General features: G+C 40.4%; 1 protein-coding gene across 3 annotated transcripts in view; it reads right to left on the bottom strand.

Annotated features, from left to right (window-relative positions):
- The window catches only part of TBC1D14 (TBC1 domain family member 14), a 119,968-nt gene that overhangs the window by 73,013 nt on the left and 23,860 nt on the right, over window positions 1–23,095 (bottom strand). For 2 of the 3 annotated variants that reach the window (XM_038400295.2, XM_043512487.1), the window contains one exon: window positions 5,647–5,767. In XM_038400295.2, coding sequence (XP_038256223.1) covers window positions 5,647–5,767 — 121 coding nt within the window. Of the gene's footprint in view, window positions 1–5,646; window positions 5,768–17,222; window positions 17,343–23,095 lie in introns of those variants that run through there. The other variant, XM_043512485.1, reaches the window with a different exon arrangement.

Raw genomic sequence — 23,095 nt, 5'->3', positions numbered from 1 at the left:
CATTAAAGCCATCACCACCAGAACTGGCAGATTTTGGGGATCACTGATGCAGATAGTTAATGTTTCCTTACAAGCAAGCAGGATGCAAGCCAACTTTAAAATGGAGACAGCTTTTTGAGCAGGGGCCTTTCCATTATCTGTTTAATTATCTCATCAATATTCAACCAGTCTCTAGCTTTTCCAACAGTGGAAAGCTAAGAGGTGGTGGTGCCAGAGCAGTTACATATGCATTTTGACTTCATTCACCTGCAAGTGGGGCTTAAACATGGATTTGTTATAGAAATTTCCATAAGTCACGGGTAATTACTTTCTCCTCACAACTAGGGTAATGTGTCCATCTGATTGTTAGCTCTATCAGGGGCTTGAGATTCCATAAACTGAGAGGTTTTAGCAGGACTTTGTGTAAGAGGATAGGAAGGCGCTTCAGTAGTCTTATTCCTTTCACTTACATTACAAAAGGTAACAAGTTCTTTGCCTGCTCTCCTGTGGGATTCTACAGGGATCTCTCATCACCACTCCCACTGAATGTGTAAAGGGGAGGAGATAGTGTCCTTCTGGTCTGCAAAGTCACCAGTTGATGGGCGACATTCAAAAGCACATCCCCTTTAGTTTGCTGTGCTCTCAGTACCTGGAAGACACGGTGCCAATTAGGAGAAAACTAACTTGATTCAACCTCAAGCTGGAAATGATGCCATAAAATGAATAACCTGAACAGCTGGCAATGGAAGATTTATTTAACCTTTGCTGATATAGTCACTGGACTATTAGATCTACTGCTGATTCTAGATGCCAAGATTATAGCTATGGCATGTAGAGCCTTTTACTCTTCCCCTACCATTTCTATAATCTTATGGTGGAAAAAGCAACCAGTTATGTGCACTAGTGTTTGTGGGCTTTGTACAAATAATGAATCTAGAGACGGATATTAGGGTATGCAGCCCCAAATGGTCTAGGATACAGGTATCTCAGAGATGGCTTCCCTGCCTATGGTGCACCTGTTGGTCTGTTTTTGTCATGTGCTCTGGAGGATAAACACTATAGGATTTTTGTTTTGTGCTCCCAATGAAACACCAATGGTCTCAAGCCTGATTCCTCAAGTAGTCTCCCAGAACTAGGGTTTGGAGAGCTTCAGGTTGGAATGCAATACCAGGCTATTTGGTCATATTTCAGAACTTACCTTTTACTGTATACTACTAAGTAAGTTACTAAGTTACAGGAATTCCAGAATTACAATTTTTGCAGTGGCAAAGAGTCCTGTGGCATCTTATAGACTAACAGATATATTGGAGCATAAGCTTTCGTGGGTGAATACTCACTTTGTCGGATGCAAGTCTCAATTCGTCGGATAGTCACAATTAGAAATTTAAGTAAATACCTCTTGACCCTTCAAGTAGGAACATGCCACATATTACGCTCTGTTACAGGCCTACACTAAGTTCTCTCTTTCTGGGCCCGATCTGCACCCAGCTTTTGCACAGACATTCTTGGAAAAGAACCTTATGTAACAACTTCTTTATTCAAGACCAGTAAAAGGTAAGTTTAATACTTTCCTTTCCTCTGAAACAATGGAACACAGACATTTTTCATGAACAGACAGCATTCAAAAAACATGACCATCACTTCTAATTTGAGAGAGACAAGGTGGGTGAGGAAATGTTCTTTTATTTGACCAACTTGTGTTGGTGAGAGACACAAGCTTTCAAGCTTACACAGAGCTCTTCTTCAGGTCCAGTAAAAGATATTACCTCACCCAACTTGTCTCTCTAATACCCTGGGATCAACAGAGCTACAATAATACTGCATACTTCTAATTTTAGGAATGTTTAATAGCACAAACTATTAAAAAAGTTGCCTGGCACTTCCCATTGTAATACCCTGCTTTCTCTTTATAACTCTTCTGAACTTTAACCAATTGGGCTGAAATTTTCCATTTCAGATACTGCCTTAGGCTGAACATTTTTGGAAAGTTTCAGACAAAACAGTTCAGCTGTTTCTGGAGAGCAAGGTAATGAAGTACATTGTTTTGCAATGTCAAATATATATATTATATATAACACGCTGGCGAGCCTGTCTCTCCAGCACGCGCTCTGATCCCACTGCTGATACCCAAGCAGCATGAAGGAGGAAGTCGCCCGACTTCAATGCAAGGAGGGAAAAAAGAGCCAGATTGGGGGAAAGGAGTAGATTAACCAAGCTCCTATCCCAGGCTGGGACAGAAGGGGGTGGGAAAGAGAAACTAACTAGAACTGGGGGAAGGGATCCAACCCTGCTGATGTAGGTGTCAATGACAAATTTCTGTTTTTCAGTTTTCTTTTTATAAAAACCTAAAAAGCTGCACACAAACTACATTAAAAATAGTATGTGATCATGCAATTAAAGACTATGATAATATATACATGCAGAAAAATGGGTGAATTAAGTGAACAATGGTAACTTTTGAGTGCTTGATTTTGCAACCTTAATAAAGTTATTTTAAGGTAGTTTTTTTTAGTATAATAAAACAGTTTACAAGACATTATAAGCATTCACGAAGCTCTTACCATATTCACTGAAACATCTGTCCTAGTAAACAATTATTCTAGATTAAAATCTTCATAGGACAGACTTAGGGTATGTCTACACTTGCAGAGTTTTTGTGCTGTAAGTTTCACAGGTGATAGGGAACTGACGAAAGAAAAGTGAGTACGCAAACCAGTGCTTAATTCCTCAGGCATCAGAGTGTTTACATCACAGATGAGAGCAGCGCTGTAGGTCATCTATCCCACAGTGCAGCTCTCTCAATAGGTCTTGTGGGAAGGGGGCGGTGAACAAAGGCATTCTAGGTCCCTGCTCAGTGCCTCGTGATGCATTGCTTCATGTCCCAGAAGCCCCATTACTTCCTTGTTTCTTTCATGGCATTTAAAAACAAAAACAAAAAAAAACAAAACAAAAAAACCCTGCTGTCTTGCTGCTTTCCCTGCCACATCTACAAGCAAAGGGAAAGGGAGTTTCCAACTTCCCGGGGCTTATAGGGAGAGGGGCGGGCGGACGTCCGTTTTCCTGGCATCAGAGCAGCAGAGATGCTGGCCAGAGTGGTCACTTTTGGAACTGTGGGATATCCTCCGGAGGCCAAAAGTTGTTTGCACAGGTAGAATGGGTCTTCACTTTTACAACAACGCAAAAAGAACAGGGGAAAGAACTGTATGCCTCTCGTGAAGATGGTTTTCTTTTTGCAGGTTTCAGAGTAGCAGCCGTGTTAGTCTGTATTCGCAAAAAGAAAAGGAGTACCCGTGGCACCTTAGAGACTAACAAATTTATTAGAGCATAAGCTTTCGTGAGCTACAGCTCACTTCATCGGATGCATCCGATCTTTTTGCAGTGAAACTTCTGAGTTTCACCGCAAAAAGTCATTAACAAGTGTAGACATTCCCATGGTTTTAGCGCAAAAAAGGGACATTTTGTGCTTTAAATGGCAAGTGTAGAAATAGCCTTACATCACAACATACAAGTGACTGAAATTAAAATCATTCATTCCTCTCTACCAGCAGAGCAGCTATGCTATTTCTAATAGTCCCAACTTCTCTCTCTCTAGGAAATGCGGTGGCTGAGTGGCTAAGGAGCTTGACTACAATCCTGAAGATCGAGACTTGCTCAATCTCACACTGAAAGGTTACTTCCAGTTCGCCCAGCTGTAAAATGGGTACCTGATTCATTGGATTAGGGCAGTCAAAGGCTGCCTTAGGTCAGACCTGATGCTCTCCACTTTACTCCTTTCTGTACCATTTGGCTATGAAACTGATGTGCCTTAGCCACCTCAGCCCGATGAGCCATTGACTCAGGGGAACTTTGACACAGCCTTTCCACAGTTTGAACAGAGTCAGCTACTCTTCTGCTCTTTCAAATATGAACTATGGTATTTAAAGTTTTAGAATTTCCACATTTTGAAAATTAGTTTCAGGAAAGAAGCAAACAAAAATTAACAGATAACTTTCTGAAAACATTTCTATTTGTATTTGAGAGCACTTAGGGAAGACTGTTTAAATACGGTTCAGCCAGAAACTCAACTGGCTAGTGTGGGTGAGTGTGATTAAAGCCTTTTGAGAAAGATACTGCATATCTTCCTAAATGACCGTCTACCCTTTTCTAAGATAAGGGTATATATATACTATATACTATATATAAGGGTATATATATACTATAAGATTTAACAGCTGTAGTATTCTGGGAATACTGAATAGCTAAGGGTACCCGTAAGTTCAGTTTTTATTGAAGAGACAAAGTACAGAACAGCAAACAACTGACATCACAGGGAATAGTCACATTCTGCCATAGGGCCTAATAAAACTCCAGAAATCAATGGTGGTAAGTAAGTGTTTGCATCAAGAGTCAGATGCGCAGATGGCCATTTGAAAAGCACCACTTGAGTAATTTTAGAAGTTTCCAGGGAAAAGAATACTTCAGGGCAGAATTTGAAAAAATCCTCTTACCAAATATAAGTGTCAAGCTCTTTCCAGTGGGGTGGAAGAATTTAAGCAAATTTATGAATAATTTAACACTCCATTAAGAGTCGAATTTCTAGCTATTCTAGTTGCAAAGATGTTGTTTCAGATGACAACCGAGGGCTTGTATACACAAAAAAGTTGTTAAGCTCTAATTATACCAGCATAGTTAAAGCACTACAAAGTCCAGTTAGCGCGGGCACATTTATACTAATGTAAGTACACTTATACCAATATATCCTATTCACATACAAAGAGACCAATAAAATATCCCAGCATAAGGTATCTTTATATTGGTATAACTGCATCCACACTAGGGGTTATACTGGTATATCAGTTAAAAAAAAAAAAAGGTGTCATACTCCTGACTGTTACCAATACAAAAAATTGTGTACCAAATAAGTACCACTCAGTGGTACTCTTTCCCATCCCCCAGCTCCTTCATGTTGTAACTACAGTTACACAGTGTAATCGATCCAGAACCTTTCAGGCAGCCCTTTTCAGGTTTGGCTGTTAAATTGTCATAATCCTGCAGGATGAACACATCTACATTGTAGATTAAAAAGTCTAGCACAGACAAAACTTTTGAAGTTAATTATATTGAGTTAGCTAATTTCATCTATGACACCTTTAAATCAAATGCACACTTTAAAACACTAGTATTGGTAATCCACCTCCCCAAGAGGCGTAGCTAGAACAATGGGAGAATTCTAGCATTGTCTACACTGGGGGTGAGGTTGGTTTAACTGCATCACTTATGGATGTGGATTTTTCATGCCTTGAGTGACAGTTATACCAATTTAATTTCCTAGGGTAGACCAGGTCCTAGTTTAGGCAAGTATCCAACCCTACCAGCAGGATAATAAAGATGTTAAACTGTAGTGAGGCAAAGTGCTAAACTTGTTACTATTTTTAAAAATGGCATTCAGACTAGCTAACTGGATTTAAAAAAAAAGTACAATTCAAAGTAAGGACATTCTGGGGCTGAGAGGTTGTTTGTTTGTCCCACCCCACCACCCAAAATTTCATTTGTAATTTTGTTTGTTTGAAGGGCTAAATATGCTTCAGAGACGTGGACATAAATCATGGACACAATTTAACCAGACTAAGTGTGCAATAATAATCCTAAAGCAAAGGAAACCCCAAAAATAAAGGATAAGGAAAATACCTTCTGTATTCTCTTTGGATCTTTCTGTGAATTCTCTCTCAGAGGTACTTTTCCAAATAACTTCCAGCCCAAATCATTTTGTTTCTCCAGTCTTGTGTTTTGATTTCTAGTAAACAAATTCCTGCAGAAAGAAAGATTCATAAGGATTAAAAGGAATTTAACATTAACCAGGAAGGTAGTTAATTTGCACATTTTTTTAATTCAAACTGTATGTACTACACTGTCCTGTGTAGTACCAGTTGTACCTTCAGAGGGCAAGTGACTTCAAGGCAGTGATTTCCTTCTTTGTGTAGCACCCCATACAAGCTAAGTACTGAAAGTTATCTCCAACTTTATGTCTTACCTACTAGAAATTCTTACCTAATCAAGTTCCTAAAAATATCTTCCATTATTGACAAAATAAATGTAAACACCAGGGGTAGGCAACTTATGGCACATATGCCAAAGGCGGCACGCAAGCTGATTTTCAGTGGCACTCACACTGCCCAGGTCCTGGCCACAAGTCCGGGGGGGCGGCTCTGCATTTTAAATTTAAATTTTAAATGAAGCTTCTTAAACATTTTAAAAACCTTATTTACTTTACATACAACAATAGTTTAGTTATATATCATAGACTTACAGAAAGAGACCTTCTAAAAACGTTAAAATGTATTACTAGCACGTGAAACCATAAATTAGAGTGAATAAACGAAGATTCGGCACACCACTTCTGAAAGGCTGCTGACCCCTGGTATATATACAGTGTCTGCATGACACTATTTCTCTCTCAAATGTCCCACTGTTGCAGCTCGAAAGGGCCTAGTGATAGCAGAAGCGCTAGTATACACAAGTCTCAAGGAAGAATGACAGGCTTTTAAGTAACATGTCATTTAACCCTGCTTACAGCAAGTTTACACAAATCAGCAGCAGCTACCAGGACATTGGGCACCACTGGGACTGCACTGACAGCAGTAAGCATGGGAAAGTCTAGGGAAACTGCACTTGTGTATATGAGGCCTTCAATATGGAAGTGACATCATCAAGACGTATTATAGACAATATCTGAAGTGCCTTCCTTTGGTTTCATCTACAAGTGTTGGTTGAAATTTTCCCACTGTTGCTATCACAAGTTCAGGTTACCTGTTGGTAACGAACAATGGGAGTGTTAGTTTAGAAAAGATACAACTGGCCATCAGCCTTTGTAAGCAGTTTTGTATAGACCTTCTCTGAGCAGGATTAGATGATCTTGTGTTTACACCATCAGCTGGTCCCTTCTTTCACTGATGCTCCCAACATTGTTACCATTGGTGGAGCCAATTGGTGGTAGCAACAAGTGGCACTTGAAGCAAAAATATCCTAGTATAGCGACAACAGTAGTCTTAGAGGAAATCTGATGACAGTTCATGCATTTGGCTAAGAGCACATGAAACAGAGTCAATTACTCCAGATGCCTTGAAACAAAAACCTATACACAAATGAGAAGAAACTCAAATACAAAAATTTCCTATGCCCTCCATATAAGTGTTACAAAACCAGGATTTTAAAATTTATATTTAAGGGAAAATGTTCACTCTTCCCTGCAGCTGGTTCACTTATTTTGCCTGATGCAGTTGCAATGGAATGTATTCTAGAGTATTGCAGTGTTTAAGGCACCCTTTCTATTTAATTTATGACTGGTAAGTTTTTTAGTAACCTAACCAGCTCAACATCTACAAGTGCTTTGTACTCATAAGACAAGTATTATTGCAATTATGGAAACTGTTATACAGTTGCATACAACGCAAGTCTATGCCCCATTTGGCCTGGTTCAATTAAAAAAATAAATAAATAAACCACACACACAAAATCTCTCCTTGAAGAGGCCAATGGCACTCTCTCTTCTGTTTTTTCCACCAAATGCATCCGATGAAGTGAGCCGTAGCTCACGAAAGCTTATGCTCTAATAAATTTGTTAGTCTCTAAGGTGCCACAAGTACTCCTTTTCTTTTTGCGAATACAGACTAACACGGCTGCTACTCTGAAACCAGTAATTCTGATGTCTGCTAAATATCTCAAATTAACCAGTTTATATTATATGTACTATCAAGGTTCCTTCCCCACTCTGAACTCTAGGGTACAGATGTGGGGACCTGCATGAAAAACCCCCTAAGCTTATTTTTACCAGCTTAGATTAAAACTTCCCTAAGGTAAAAACTATTTTGCCTTTTGCCCTTGGACTTCATTGCTGCCACCACCAAGCATCTAACAAATATATAATAGGGAAAAGATCCCATTTGGAAACATCTCACCCCCACCCCTAAACCCTACACCCCCTTTCCTGGGGAAGGCTTGATAAAAATCCTCACTAATTTGCATAGGTGAACACAGACCCAAACCCTTGGATCTTAAGAACAATGAAAAAGCAATCAGGTTCTCAAAAGAAGAATTTTAATTGAAGAATCACCTCTGTAAAATCAGGATGGTAAATACCTTACACGGTAATCCGATTCAAAACACAGAGAATCCCTCTAGGCAAAACCGTAAGTTACAAAAAGACACAAAAACAGGAATATACATTCCATTCAGCACAACTTATTTTATCAGCCATTTAAACAAAACAGAATCCAACGCCTATCTAACTAGATTGCTTATTAGCCCTTTACAGGAGTTCTGACCTGCATTCCTGCTCTGGTCCCAGCAAAAGCAACACACAGACAGAGAGAACCCTTTGTCCCCCCCCCCCCCAGCTTTGAAAGTATCTTGTCTCCTCATTGGTCATTTTGGTCAGGTGCCAGTGGAGTTATCTTTAGCTTCTTAACCCTTTACAGATGAAAGGGTGTTTTCTTTTGGCCAGGAGGGATTTAAAGGTGGTTAGCCTTCCCTTTATATTTATGACATGTACTATTACATATCAAAAACTATTCCTTTAGCAAAGGCTATACAATTTAGACCAGTACATGTTCATAGCTAAGTAAACAGTTCTCAGTAGTTTACAATGTTTTATATTAACCTGCCATCAAAAACTGGCAAACTGTCCCAATGCCTTGTTTCTGCTGATCACATATGCACCCATTACAGGCAACATTGACCCACATATTCCAGAACTGATTATTAGGCCTTCATTTGTGCTTTCCCCCAAATTAATGTCATCACAATGTGTGTGGGTATGTATTGTAATTGAGCTATTTTTACTGGTTTAGGAACACCTACCTCAAACACAAAAATCCTATTTACAAGAATGGATTACATGCCTCAAGAGTATAGTTAACTTGAAGGCCCTCTTTGGTTATCAGATTAAGATACAGATAAGATCAAGAAGTTTATTAAGGAGTATGGAAATCACTACTAGTCAGAAGCAGCTGGTGTTCAAAGTAAGTGATGGGGCCACACCTCCTACACACACAAGCCGGCCATTTTTTCCATATTAAAAATATGGAGACAATAGGGAAAGGGGAATGTTTTGGTGAGAGATTATGGAAATTGACTAGGAAAAGGGAGAAACCTAGTGTCCACTCTCTCATCTTCCACTATCTGTTTACTTTCAGACCATAAAAAGACATTTTACAGTAAGTGGTTGGAGGGGAGAAAGTGTTAATCCCCAATTCACCCTCCCTCTATTCCCCCACCTTGTCTACACACCCATTCATCCACAATCAGGTCTGTCAACCCAGCTCAGATCCCTCAAACCTCACCTTGTTGTGGAGTCATCACCAAGGCAGCACGTTGTATTGCACCTGACAGTAAAACAGCAACATTGGTAGCCATATCATCATCAATGGAGCTTAGTCTCATCATCCCTCAATGATCAACCCTCCCTTCTAAGTGTTCAGGTATAACCATCTCCATCAATAGCTTTGTCACTCCTATTATTTACAGAAATATCACTTCCAGTTCCAATAATACTGAGCTACTGGCCTGCACACTACCAACACCTGACTTGCAACAATAAATGACTAGGTATAATTTATAAGGCAATTATAGAACCGTATTTAGAAGTCTGAATACCCTGGTGAGTTTAAAAAAAGGGATTACTGTATGAACCATTAAGGCTCCTAATTAGAAAGATGAGTTCACTGAGTTTGACTTTTTTTTTTTATTTACACCAAATATACCACACTGCCTAAACACAATTAAGAAAAATCAGTTCTACCTAAGCAGGTAATATGATGGTGAGTTTAATTGTGGAGATATGGACTTTGGAAGAGAATTTCATACAACACTTAGTACTTGTTCAAGAGATGGTGAATATATGAGGATAATTATTTTTTAGACGATTCCTGTTGTGGAAATGCAAGAAAAAAGGGACACTGGAAATATCAAATGTCAGGATCCTGACAAAAGGAAGAAAGGAGAGCAGCAGAATACAAACCCTGGACTTCAGAAAAAACAGACTGACTCCCTCAGGGAACTGATGGGCAGAATCTGCTGGGACGCCAATATGAGGAGTCTGGGAGAGCTGGCTGTATTTTAAAGAAGCCTTAGAGAGGGCACAGGAACAAGCCATCCCGATGTGTGGAAAGAGCAGCAAATATGGCAGGCGACCAGCTTGGCTTAACAGAGAAATCTTCAGTGAGCTTAAACACAAAAAGAAAGCTTACAAGAAGTGGAAACTTGAACACATGACTAGAGAGGAATATAAAAATATTGCTTGAGCATGCAGGGGTGTAATCAAGAAGGCCAAAGCACAATTGGAAATGCAGCTAGCAAGGGATGTGAAGGCTAACAGGCTCAATGGGTAGTGATCAATGGCTCAATATCTAGTTGGCAGCCGGTATCAAGCGGAGAGTGCCCAAGGGGTCAATTTTGTTCAACATCTTCATTAACTATATGGATGACAGAATGGATTACACCCTCAGTAAGTTTGCAGATGACACTAAGCTGGCGGGAGAGGGAGCTATGCTGGTGAGTCAGAATAGGGTCCAGAGTGACCTAGACAAATTGAAGGATTGGGCCAAAAGAAATCTGAGGAGATTCAACAAGGACAAGTGCAGAGTCCTGCACTTAGGACAGAAGAATCCCATGCACTGCTACAGGCTGGGGACCGACTGGCTAAGCGGCAGTTCTGCAGAAAAGGACCTGGGGTTTACAATGGATGAGATGCTGGATACAAGTCAACAGTGTGCGCTTGTTGCCAAGAAGGCTAGCGGCATATTGGCTGCATTAGTAGAAGCATTGCCAGCAGATCAAGGGAAGTGATTATTCCCCTCTATTCGGCACTGGTGAGGCCACCCCGGAGTATTGCATCCAGTTTTGGGGCCCCTGCTACAGAAAGCATGTGGACAAACTGGAGATAGTCCAGCAGAGGGCAACGAAAATTATTAGGGTGCTGGGGCACATGACTTATGAGGAGAGGCTGAGGGAACTGGGATTATTTAGTCTGCAGAAGAGAAGAGTGAGGGAGGATTTGACAGCAGCCTTCAACGACCTGAACAGGGGTTCCAAGGAGGATGGAGCTAGGCTGTTCTCAGTGGTGGCAGATGACATCACAAGGAGCAATGGTCTCAAGTTGCAATGGGGGAGATCCAGAAATAGGCAGCATGGATATTAGGAAAAACTATTTCACTAGGAGGGTGGTGAAGCACTGGAATGGGTTACCTAGAAAGGTGGTGGAATTTCCATCCTTAGAGGTTTTAAAGGCCTGGCTTGACAAAGCCCTGGCTGGGATGATTTAGTTGCGGTTGGTCCTGCTTTGAGCAGAGGGTTGGACTAGATGACCTCCTGAGGTCTCTTTCAACTCTAATCTTCTATGATTCTAGTGAAGAATGGTGTGATGAAAATACAACGGCAAACCTAACCTGCTACCATAGGAAACACTGTACAAACAAGCATAGCCAAAAGTTTTGGCAGAGCAAAGATTTCCTTTATAGTCATCATCAGATCTGGAGCCATGGGCAGGGCCGGATTTTTCATTAGGCACAGTATCTATGGGTGTCAATATTCTAGGGGTGCCTAAAAATTCAAATGTTGCCACTCCCGGGTCCTGGCAGGGGCTGGGCCAGTGCCAGCAGAGGGGGGGAGATAGCCCCAAGCAGCCCTGCTGGAGCACTCCTCACTCAGCCTGGTTGACAGAGTCACCTCCCAACAGGGCTGGGGAGTGTAGCTGGGGGGGCAGGGCTTAGGAAAGTGGGTCTCTGGGCAGTGCGAGAGGTCTGTGTGTGTTGGGGTGCTAGGCAGTGGGGCTCTGTGGGCAGTGAGGCACCTAAAAGTTAAAAGTGGCAGGGTACCACTGCTGCAAGCGGGGGAAGGGGGGTGTGCTCTGAGCCACCACAAGTGGCCGCAGCTACCGGCCGCTGCAGGTGGCAGGGGAGGCTCCGAGTCCCTGGGCCTGAGAACGCCAAAGATGTAAATCCAGCCCTGGGCTTGAATTTTTAAACCACAAAAACTATCTTCATTCCCTCAGCCAATTCCAAAACCAAAAAGTCTTAGATATTAAGGAGCTCATGACATATACAGAAAGACCAAAAAGAGCTGAATATATAGCACGGTTGAGAGAAAACTGGGGACAGTCTACAAATATCTGAAGGGTATAAACGCTGTGGAATTAGAAGAATTTAAAAACAGGTGTACCAAACAGTATATGTGCAGGTGGATGTCTGACAAAATATTGATTGGTGTATAGAAGAGGTCACCAATTAGCCCAATATGTGAAATTCATAAACCAAATCAGCTACTTTCTCACAACAATTTACACAACAGAGCTTGTATTAGCGTTACTGTTTAGTTGCGGGTAGCTGATAAAGTGCTGAATATGATTACTTTGCCTGTGGCTAGTACTAAATCATTTTCAGCCCTTAGCTATGTGCCCCCCTGCTGGCCCTGTGTTTAGACACGGTTAAATTTCATAGTGTGGACCAGAGCTGGCTTTTTTCTCCAAAAACATGGTGGTCATAATAACAATACCCAGTTCTCATATACCACTTTTTATCTGTAGACTTCAAAGTGCTTTACAGGGGAGTTCAGTATATTATCCCAGTTTACAGATGGGGAAACTGAGGCACAGGGAGGGAAGTGACTTGCCCACAGTTACCCAGCAAACTCTGGAATAGTACCCAGGTCTCCTGATTCTCAGTCCACTACCTTGTCCACTGGGCAAGGCAGACCTCACTGTGAGAGTTGAAGAATAGTTTTTGGACATACATTGCACCTGTAATTTGTATTGCACAATTACATATATGAATTACAGTGATAGGTTAATGAGAAATGCCTGGGTAGAATTGTTCCTTACACTTGAAGGATCTCATGAGAAGTAAGCAATCAGTGTGTAACAAACTGTTACAAAAGATGGTTCAGTCTATGAAATAGAATAGCAAATGCTGCAGGATAAATAAAATCCACAACAGAAACAAACCTGAAAGAGAACTGTCCTCTTACTTCTAGACTTGAAAATCACAATAACAGGAAACTAGATTTACTGTTTTTTATACCTTGTAATTCCTGTTTGCCTGCTTCTATGTATACTTAAAGGAAAATGCTGCTACTGTACGTAGCTCTCTTTAGTAGTAATGTTAGTTTATGTTTGGTGGTGGACTTGCGGTGAGTTGTAAAAGACTCTATTAATACTTTTGTGTAAACTGAAATAGGAAGAACATATGATTGGTAGGTTGGATTCAAGAGAAATGTGTGGAATTGGCCTTTCTGTGTACACTAATTCTTTGTGCAAATACCTAGCAGAGAATAGAACTAATACTTTATTTGTACATTTTTTGTCCTAGCATATCTGTTTGCTCTCAGCATAAGAATAGATTGTAGTTCTAAATCTCACTGGGAAGGAGAAATTATTGTGTAGGCATAGCAAGTACTAGTATCCTCCAGTGGGGGGTGAGAGGGAAAGGAAGGGGGGAAAAAAAAAATCACATGACTACCATATTTGTGAAAAGGATTCCACGCCCCTGGAAGCATTTCATTTGCAAAGTAGTGAATTTGAGCTTGGACATACTTACAATGGAATGTATCTCAACTCCGAGGTACACTCACCTCTAGGCTTCACATCATATTAGATTCTTGTCATTTGTGGAGGTGGCCACAAAGGATGCCAGTCAGTGTCAATTATGGTTGTTTTTTGTAATATAATATACCTGTCCAATGACAAACGGGCGGACCATACAAAGGTTGGAGATGGAAAACAGTTGTTTGTTCATCATCCAATCTGCCTTCTTGAGGCAATTCAGCTGTGTACCTCCTACAGCACTAGAACTTTAAACGAGGCATTTAGAGTTTACATTTTTTTGGTGCAGGCAGGAAAAATAGGGGTAAGTTGGGAAAGACCAGCACTCCCTTCTCTAAGCTAAAACGTAACTGTGTAAGTCTGAGGAAAAAATAGATCAGTACCTGACCAGACAATTCATCTTGTACACCATGCAATTCTTATTTAGCTCATCATGCCCAAATAATCTAACTGAATCTACAAAAACCAAATGAGGAGTCCTTGTGGCACTTTAGAAACTAAAAAAAATGTATTTGGGCATAAGCTTTTGTGGGTATAACCCACTTCATCAGACACATGGAGTGAAAAATACAGTAAGCAGGTATAAATACACAGCACATGAAAATGTTGAGAATGGGCCACATCCACCCTAATTGAACTGGCCTCATTAGCACTGACCCCTACTTGGTAAGGCAACTCCCATCTTTTCATGTGCTGTATATTTATACCTGCTGACTGTATTTTTCACTCCATGCATCTGATGAAGTGGGTTATAGCCCACAAAAGCTTATGCCCAACTCTAAGGTGCCATAAGGACTTCCTTGTTGTTTTTGCTGATACAGACTAATGCGGCTACCCCTTTGAAACCTAACTGAATACTGGTACCTTGTTGGCCTCCAAATCTTGTTGGGTGCCCTCTACTCACAGTGTGCCCACTCCTCTGACTACACTGCAGTTAGAGACACAAGATAGGCAAGGTAATATCTTATTGGACCAACTTCTGTTGGAAAGAGAAGCTTACCCAGAGCTCTTCTTCAGTTCAATGCAGCTGTCATTTGACATAGTGAAGACATGGCTCCATCTTATCTTGGGTAGAATGGGGGGAGATTAAAAAAAAAAAGTAGTATTTTATCAAACTTCTCCCAAATTCTAAGCCCTCCCATTTTAAGTTCTATGTTGAGATTCCAAAACAAGATTCCACATGCAGCAGGCTATACAGCCCTTCATATGACCATCACTCATTTAATCAGCACTAAAATAATTGTTGACATTTAAGTCATTAAGATTCAGAGTCAACATGCATTGCAACGAATAAAGGTAGTTAAACTTTGCTCAGAGCTATTGTTTCTAGATGTCCACAAACAACATGGCATTGGTTTATCCTCTGTTCACATATGGCTAGGGCTTCACAGCCACAAAGGGCAAGCAACTTTTCCTCACAATGAAAGTGTACATTCCGGAACACAAAATGTCAGTCTCCAAAAAAAACAAAAGCACCAGATTCCTAAGCCAGCACAAACTGGCCCAAATTAGACGATTTTGTAATATTAGTCACAACCTAACCTTCCTGTAACTGTGATCCTGTCATATCCTAAAGCCTTGGTCTATCCAAGGCTGTGACATGGTTTAACCACACTTAGGTCCTAACTACATAGCAAGACAAAAGTGTAAAAGAAAAATCTGCAATAAAAAAAAAAAAGTTGCAATACTTTTCATCTGGAACTATCATCTAATCATCAAGCTTTGTGTCAGGTTTAATTCCAGTACCACCTACGCTAGAAAAATTGCTGCAACGCGGCATTTGGTTGCAACACTAGGTCCCAGCACTTAAAATACTGTTCTGTCCTTGCTATATGAACAAGACCAAACTATTTTACCGTTGTTCCCAAATCGTGCAGAGTCCAAGGATCCAACATGATTAGGGAATGTGATTTTCTCCCATTTCCAGTGCTAGATCCAGCCACTTGAACTATGCCCGACACTATACTGCTGTAAAACTAAAGTCTCCATTCAACTCTCCTAGCTCAGGCAGAGCTCTGAAAGTCTCTGAAGAAGGAACCATTACTACTTCTTTTGTTGTACAACTCAGTAATTCATAATCAAAAGCTTTGCTTTAAGTTTGAGTTACCAGAGCAAAAAAACCCCAAACATTAATTGTTAGAGAGAGAAACAGTCTTTCCAGATTTGAGTAACTCTGATGAGAGTTTTTAGAAAGCTAAATTGAGCAGCCTCACTTCTGAGCCAAGTTCATGCATGAAAAGTTTCAGCCCAAAGGATAAATCAGTGAAAGGGTCAGCCATGGTTAGTAAAGAGCTACAGATTAAACAAAAATAACTGTACTATGATTTTACAGTCTCTCTCTCTCTCCCCCCCTCCACACACACACACACTTTTGGTGGGGAGGGGGCAGAATCTTAAGAATTTTAAAAATCAAGTTTCCTAACCTCAAATTTCACAGTAGTTTTAAGTCACAAAAAATTGATTAATTGAAAAAAAAAAAAAAAAGTTGAGGCATCAGAAAATTCATGCGCCATGGTGTCATCTCAATCTACTCTAATGTCTCCTTCACAGCCATTACAGTACATCAGGTTGATTCACAGTATGGAGTTTAACAGGAATATCTGACATGATGCATCATGTCCATTGTATCATTAGTACAGAGGAATTAGTGTGTCATGGGTTTAATTTGCACCCCTACTAAAAATGTGAAACATATCAACACTAAACTGCAGCAGCAGGTTATAAAAAAGTTCGAGTATTGACAAAGATGACATCACACTGAAAATGGAAAATGAGTCTTTCTGCAGAGTCCCCTGTAAAATGAAGTGTTTCACATAAAACATGTTTTGCCTTGTTATTGCAGAAGTATTTTCAATTAATTTGTGAGAAAAAAAATTCTCATCCTGGAGAGAATGTAAGTTCTCACTCAAGAGTGAGCTTTTAAGATGACTGATCTTTTACTCGTGTAAACACAACTGGTTTAGCTGCCAGTGCTTTCCGAAAGCAGTGCTCAATTTAGATTTATCAATACATTATGGAGAAAAGAAGAAGGAGAGACATGGTAGTAAAGTATAGTTTTAGATATCTTTAGTGTCTTCACTATGTTCAAAGTGAATACAATTAATCAGGAATAATGTATTTATAGCCAACCTCAGTTTGGTCAAGAAAATTGTTTTATGATAAATATTTAAGAACCATTTCAGCATTCATTTAAGATGCGTTTATAGCACTCAAATTATTTTATAGTGCACATTGAAAAATGTTTCTCATACACCTGGCAATACCAAGACACATGTAGTATTGTGCCCTCCCACAGCTATCTGGAAGCCTTCAATACCAAGAATACCTAATAAATAAATAAATTCCACTGGCACTGTCTCAAAGCTTTTCCAAGTTCACATGTTTTTTTTAAAAACTAATACCACATACAAAAGAGCGTTGTCTGCTGCTTTCAACCTTCCCAAAAGGCCAGGGAATCCCCAGCAGAAAACTTCAGCTGCCACTCTTAGTTGGATAGGTTATATAGCCGTTCCATTAGCTTTGTATTGTCCATTCAGGTATTTTCACACTCTGATGTCTTATTTACAGGAGTTTAAAAATTATAAAAACAGAATATTACTGAAGTTGAACTGCCACCTTAAGCGAATAGTCACTTTCCAATTAAAAAACAAAACAAAAAAAATTGTATACAAACCTGTCCATTAAAAGGAGTACAGAAGGTGTTGCCATAGTTTCTGTTGCTAATTTAATCCAGATTTGAAAATCAGTTGCAAGGGTTCTCGAAATGTGTCTGAATCCTTTCACAGTCAAATCCACACAGCTAAAGATTTAATGTTCTACACCTTCACAGAATGCTGTCAGAGTCAAGGAACTCTACCTCTCAGTAATTGTCACTGTGTCAACCGGAAAAAGAAAGGACTCCCACACTGTGTATTCATCAGAGGGTGGGGAAAAGCAGAAAGTCAGGTAGACATCTTTTGAAATCTGCTGTATACAAACTCAAATTAGTGTCTCCCTTCTGGCCATGTGTACAGTATTGTACCCATAGTTGTAATTCTTAGAAATAAAAACCTTATAAAAAATGAAATTTGCTAATTTGGCAGCTAAATCAAAGGTGTACATAGGATGTTTTAATCACAGCATATTTGAGATTTAGTCATATAGATTATAAACATACATAGAGTGATACTTGTTAACCCCCTGCTTTCAAACTTCTACATACCTTTCATCAAGTTGTATTTTCTTACCAAGGACACGGTCTTCAAAACCATTAAACATTAAAACAGGAATTAGCCATGAGCTAGGAGGGGTCAGGATTCTGGAACAATTTGTATGGTAGGGGTGCTGAAAGCCACTAAACCAAACTGTAAGCCCTGTATGTAATGGAAACCACTTCAAGCCGGAGAGTGTGGCAGCACCCCAAGCACCTGTAGTTCCAGCACCTAAGGGAGGGATTGTGCTTTGGCTGCTTTTGGAAATGTCACCGACATGGAAATCATGCTGTGACCCAAGAACCTCCTAATGCCAACTAGCAGACGGTGCAATGTGTTTTACAGGGATCCCCTGGGTCAGTTATATGCATAATACTTCAATAGAGGGCAGAATATCAAGTCTAAATTGAGAGCTAGTTTAAAAAAAACCTGATCATAAACATTGTGAAATATATGCAAGGAGAACATTGGAAGAGTTATGTACCTATACTAGAAATTACATTATTAAGGTCTGCAAGTTAAAGTAGGTCACTAGAAGGTGACAAACATGCTATTTTCAGACAGGCAGGCGACGCTTATCTGACTGGGTATACACAAATTGAGTATTATATACTTCACAAGGGCATGGATCACTTGATGATTACCTGCTCTGAAGCACCTGGCACTGGCCACTGTCGGAAGACAGGATACTGGGCTAGATGGACCTTCAGTCTGACCCAGTATGGCCGTTCTTATAATGGTGTCATAAATATAAAGAGAAGGCTAACCACCTTTAAAACCCTCCTGGCCAGAGGAAAAAACCCTTTCACCTGTAAAGGGTTAAGAAGCTAGGATAACCTCGTTGGCACCTGACTAAAATGACCAATGAGGAGACACGATACTTTCAAAGCTTGAGGGGGGAGGGAGGGGAACCAAAGGGTCCTCTCTGTCTGTGTGTTGCTTTTACCAGGACCAGAGCAGGAATGCAGGTCAGAACTCCTGTAAAGGGCTAATAAGCAATCTAGTTAGATTCTGTTTTGTTTAAATGGCTGATAAAATAAGTTGTGCTGAATGGAATGTATATTCCTGTTTTTGTGTCTTTTTGTAACTTAAGGTTTTGCCTAGAGGGATTCTCTATGTTTTGAATTTGATTACCCTGTAAGGTATTTACCATCCTGATTTTACAGAGGTGATTCTTCAATTAAAATTCTTCTTTTGAGAACCTGATTGCTTTTTCATTGTTCTTAAGATCCAAGAGTTTGGGTCTGTGTTCACCTATGCAAATTAGTGAGGATTTTTATCAAGCCTTCCCCAGGAAAGGGGGTGTAGGGTTTGGGAGGATTTTGGGGGGGAGGAGAGGGAAAGATGTTTCCAAGTGGTCTCCTTTCCTGTTATACATTTGTTAGATGCTTCGTGGTGGCAGAAATAAAGTCCAAGGGCAAAAGGTAAAATAGTTTTTACCTTGGAGAAGTTTTAACCTAAGCTGGTAAAAATAAGCTTAGGGGGTTTTTCATGCAGGTCCCCACATCTGTACCCTAGAGTTCAGAGTGGAGAAGGAACCTTGACAAATGGATACCTGTTTACATACTAAACCAACAGTTAATCAAGATTAAAAAAATGAAACGAGACCACAAAACCTGCAGGAAGGAATAGTTTTTCTGGTAGAAGTACTTGACTTTAAATATACACTGTCAATCTATAGGTTCTTTTAGCAATCAGCATAGATAATTATACAGCCTTCATTATAAAACTGATAACTGGCAACAATGACTGACTTGACTCTCTCATAGGCTACCATAAATTATTGGCCATCACCCAACGTTCATTTGTAACAGCAAAGAAGTTTATTTTTGTCCTAATGGGAATCTTACACTCACTCAGTCAACCCTAACCTACTCTCAGATGAATGTAGATGGGCATTTGGGGATGGGGAATTTCAATTAGGCTTCCAATTAAGGAGATTGCTTTTCATTTGGAAACAATCCCCTGCCACCGACCACTTCTCTATCATATTTTTGAATCTTGTTTGCTCTTGTATCCCTTCACCACATCAATCATATAGCATCCAAAAAGTATACTTAATTGCTTTACCGAAATATAAAAGTCATATTTGCTCCTACAAGCTTGACACGCACATCCATTTCTCCCATCCAAAAAGCTGAGTTCTCTAATCTAGAGTTGATGTCCTGAGTCCCTAAAGCTTCTCTGTACCCTTAGCCAGCCTCACCAGCAGTGAGCTGAGAGAGGGCAGCCACCCAAAGCAGGCTGAACTACTTTGCTTACTGGTCTCAAAGAAGTTTGCAGGGAAAGTGGGGTCTGAGGACACACATACACAAAGTCCATTGGGTGAATAGGCCCAGAATTGAGATGCTTGACACGCAGCACATCAGGCTCTTCCCTCCTTCCAGAATCACTGCTGGAGAAGTTACAGAGTTAGGACTTATCTTCACTGGGGGGGGGGGGGGTTTGAGAGGGGTAAATAGACCTATTCTATGCTACGTGAATAACTAAACCTGCTAAAAATCAATCCCTGGCTGCATCGATTGCAGCAGCATTGATTTCCCTGTTGCAAAGACCAGCCCTAAGTTACGACAGGCCTTGGCACTTTGAAGCAATACTTCTTTCATAACGGCCTAGATTACAAGATTTAACAAGTTATATCCATATTAAGCAGGAAAAAAAAATAGTATAATCAACATCCAGATAGAGAATATTTTATACAAGAAATATTCATGGTTTTTGTTTTGTTTTTTTTACACCTTCTATACCACCAATCTCAAGATATATTCAGTAGCACTCAAAAGTATCCTGCTCCAGACACAGATCTTTAATTATCCACCACATTCTTATTGCAGAGTTGTAATGCAACTATCCCCTTTACTTTCTCTCCAGACCATTTTTGTCTTAGCCTTTATTAAGTCACTTAGGGCAGAAAAAAATCCAACTGTATTTTTCCACCTCAATTTTGATCATTATCAAAACTGAAAATATAAGGGAGCTAAAAATAATGTACTATGGTAATTAAAGAATGGTTTAAAAAAAGTTCGTTGATTTATTATGAAAGCTCTCAATAGCCAATTATTTAATCTATTTGCACCATGCACAATGTGTTTTGCAGAATCAGAGCCATTAAGGGAACGCAGAACAGGGTAGACATTAAGTAGGACTCTTGAAGGTCAAAGTAATGTTGCTGTTATAATTTCCGCACACTGTAATAGTCCACAGTGGACATTATTGATAAGGGAGTCGGATTTAGATTAGCTGGTATTTTGATTATAGATGGTCAGAAATATACCAATCATGTGACAGGAACTGTGCAGATAAATCAACTTAGTTGATTTAAAAAAAAAAAAAAAAAAAAAGCTATTAGCCACCACAGTCCGAACCAGGGTAATCACCCAAGCTACAAAAAATTGCTGCAAGCTCCTTGACATTGCCACCCCCAGATTGAAAGAGTGTACTTCACATTGGCAGTGTAGACATAGCCAAGTTTTTTTCGCCAAAAGTTATACCTTTATTAAAGCAATTTAATTAAAACCTATGTTGCATGTCCACACTAGCTCTTGTGTCGCTGGCGTGCATGCACACAAGCAGCTCTTGCAAAGACAAAGAGCAGTGCACTGTGGTGCTATCCCACCATGCAACTGGCCCCAGGGTGCTTTGGGAAGGGTTTGCAATGCCTCATGGGGCAGGTACAGTGTCAACATGATTCATCCTACTAGACTGATAGCTGCTTTTCAACTGTGTGAGTGTGTGTGTGAGTGTATGTGTGAGTGTGTGTGTGAGTGTGTGAGTGTGTGTGTGAGTGAGAGCGCGAGTGCGCGCACGCACGCGTGTATGGGGAAGATACAGACAGTGTGCGTCAGCATGCTTTCTCCCAAGTTTAGAGAGCTGCCTAAAGCAACCTGTCCTAAGGCAGGGGGACGGGAAACCCTGACATCAACCCCGCCCCTTCTTCCCTGGCTCTGCACAGCACAAAGTGTCTCACACACACATCCACCAATGCCTGCCTGCGCATTGGTAGTGTGGGAGACAGCAGGAGCATTTCATGTTAATGATTTACTCTGTGTCCCCCAGAGCAAAGCAGTACAGCACCCTGGCTGTCAGAACAGAGCAAGCAAGGTGTTTACACTGGCCCTTTGGTGATAAAACCTTTGCGAAAAGAGACTTATCACTCTCGTGGAGGTAGTTTTATTACAGCGCTGCAACTGAGGAGTTTCATTGCAAAAAGTGACTTTGCAGCATGTACATCTCTGCTGTTTCATTGCCAAAAGCTGTCTTTTGGGGAAGGAAAAAAGACCACACACTTGCAAGTGTAGACGAAGCCACTGTGTTTAGGTGTTGAGCTCTAGTAGTTTCCTCTGCACATTAAATGTTCAATGCCTTCTACACTATTCACATTGAGCTACAGAAAAGGAGAGAGAAAAAACAAGGTCTCAAACACCTCTAACTAATGGAAATGCTTATTCTACCTATATTTCTTCTATCTTTTAAATACTTAAAAATAATTATGCAATATGTATCCTACAATGGTCTGAGAAAAGACAACTGTCCATCAGTCCAGATTGTACCCTGGGTAATGTCACAGAAGCATCTTGGGACAACAGGTTAGCTGACACCCAAGGAACAAACTTGAGAGAAGATTCAAGGAGACATGGGAAGCTTTTGACAGGAAAGAGGATGAGATGGGCATGCTTTCCTAGCTAGGGAATTCAATTCAATTGGGGGGCCAGCCGCGAGCAGAGAGTTAGCTGATCTAGAAAGGCTCCCTGATTCTGAAAAAAAGCTATAAGCTGCAAGACAAGGATCCCAAAACATGCCACAGGACTCTGCAGAAGCCTGAAGAATGTTCCAGAGTGGTGAGGACCCAGAGGCAGGAAAACGCATATAGGTGTGTACACTGTTTTGTATACATTTGTATTTCTCTTGCTACCTAAGCAAAGGGCAGTGGCATTTCAGAATCCTGGGTAAAAGTCCATCCACGTATCTGTTTGCTTTCACTATTGCATGCCCACAAATAGGTAAACTGGAAGGCTCACACCCTCTGGTAGGATTCAGTGGGAAATATTCAAAAGCTGCTGGGGAGGAGACACTAGTTTCAGGGTATGTGGGAAATGCTGAGTATCAGATGTTTTAGAAATGTGTGCCAAGTAATGGAAAATAACAGTACAAGAGGCGGGGCTGCGGGTGGCAAGTTGAAGGACTAAACTTTGGCTGAACTAAGGACTAATGAGATAAGCAGCACCTGAGAGTCTTTAACACCACAAGATAATGGAACCCAAAGATAAGAATGATGAGAACATTGGGTGATAAACAACAGAAAAGGAATAAACAAGTGCTGTATATATATTGCTGTGGGAAGGGAAATAAAGTGCTT

The sequence above is a fragment of the Dermochelys coriacea genome, chromosome 4 (genome assembly GCF_009764565.3).
Source record: "Dermochelys coriacea isolate rDerCor1 chromosome 4, rDerCor1.pri.v4, whole genome shotgun sequence".
NCBI classification, from domain to species: domain Eukaryota; kingdom Metazoa; phylum Chordata; order Testudines; family Dermochelyidae; genus Dermochelys; species Dermochelys coriacea.
Note: the sequence above shows the minus strand (reverse complement) of the source record. Positions and strands in the feature narration are given on the sequence as shown.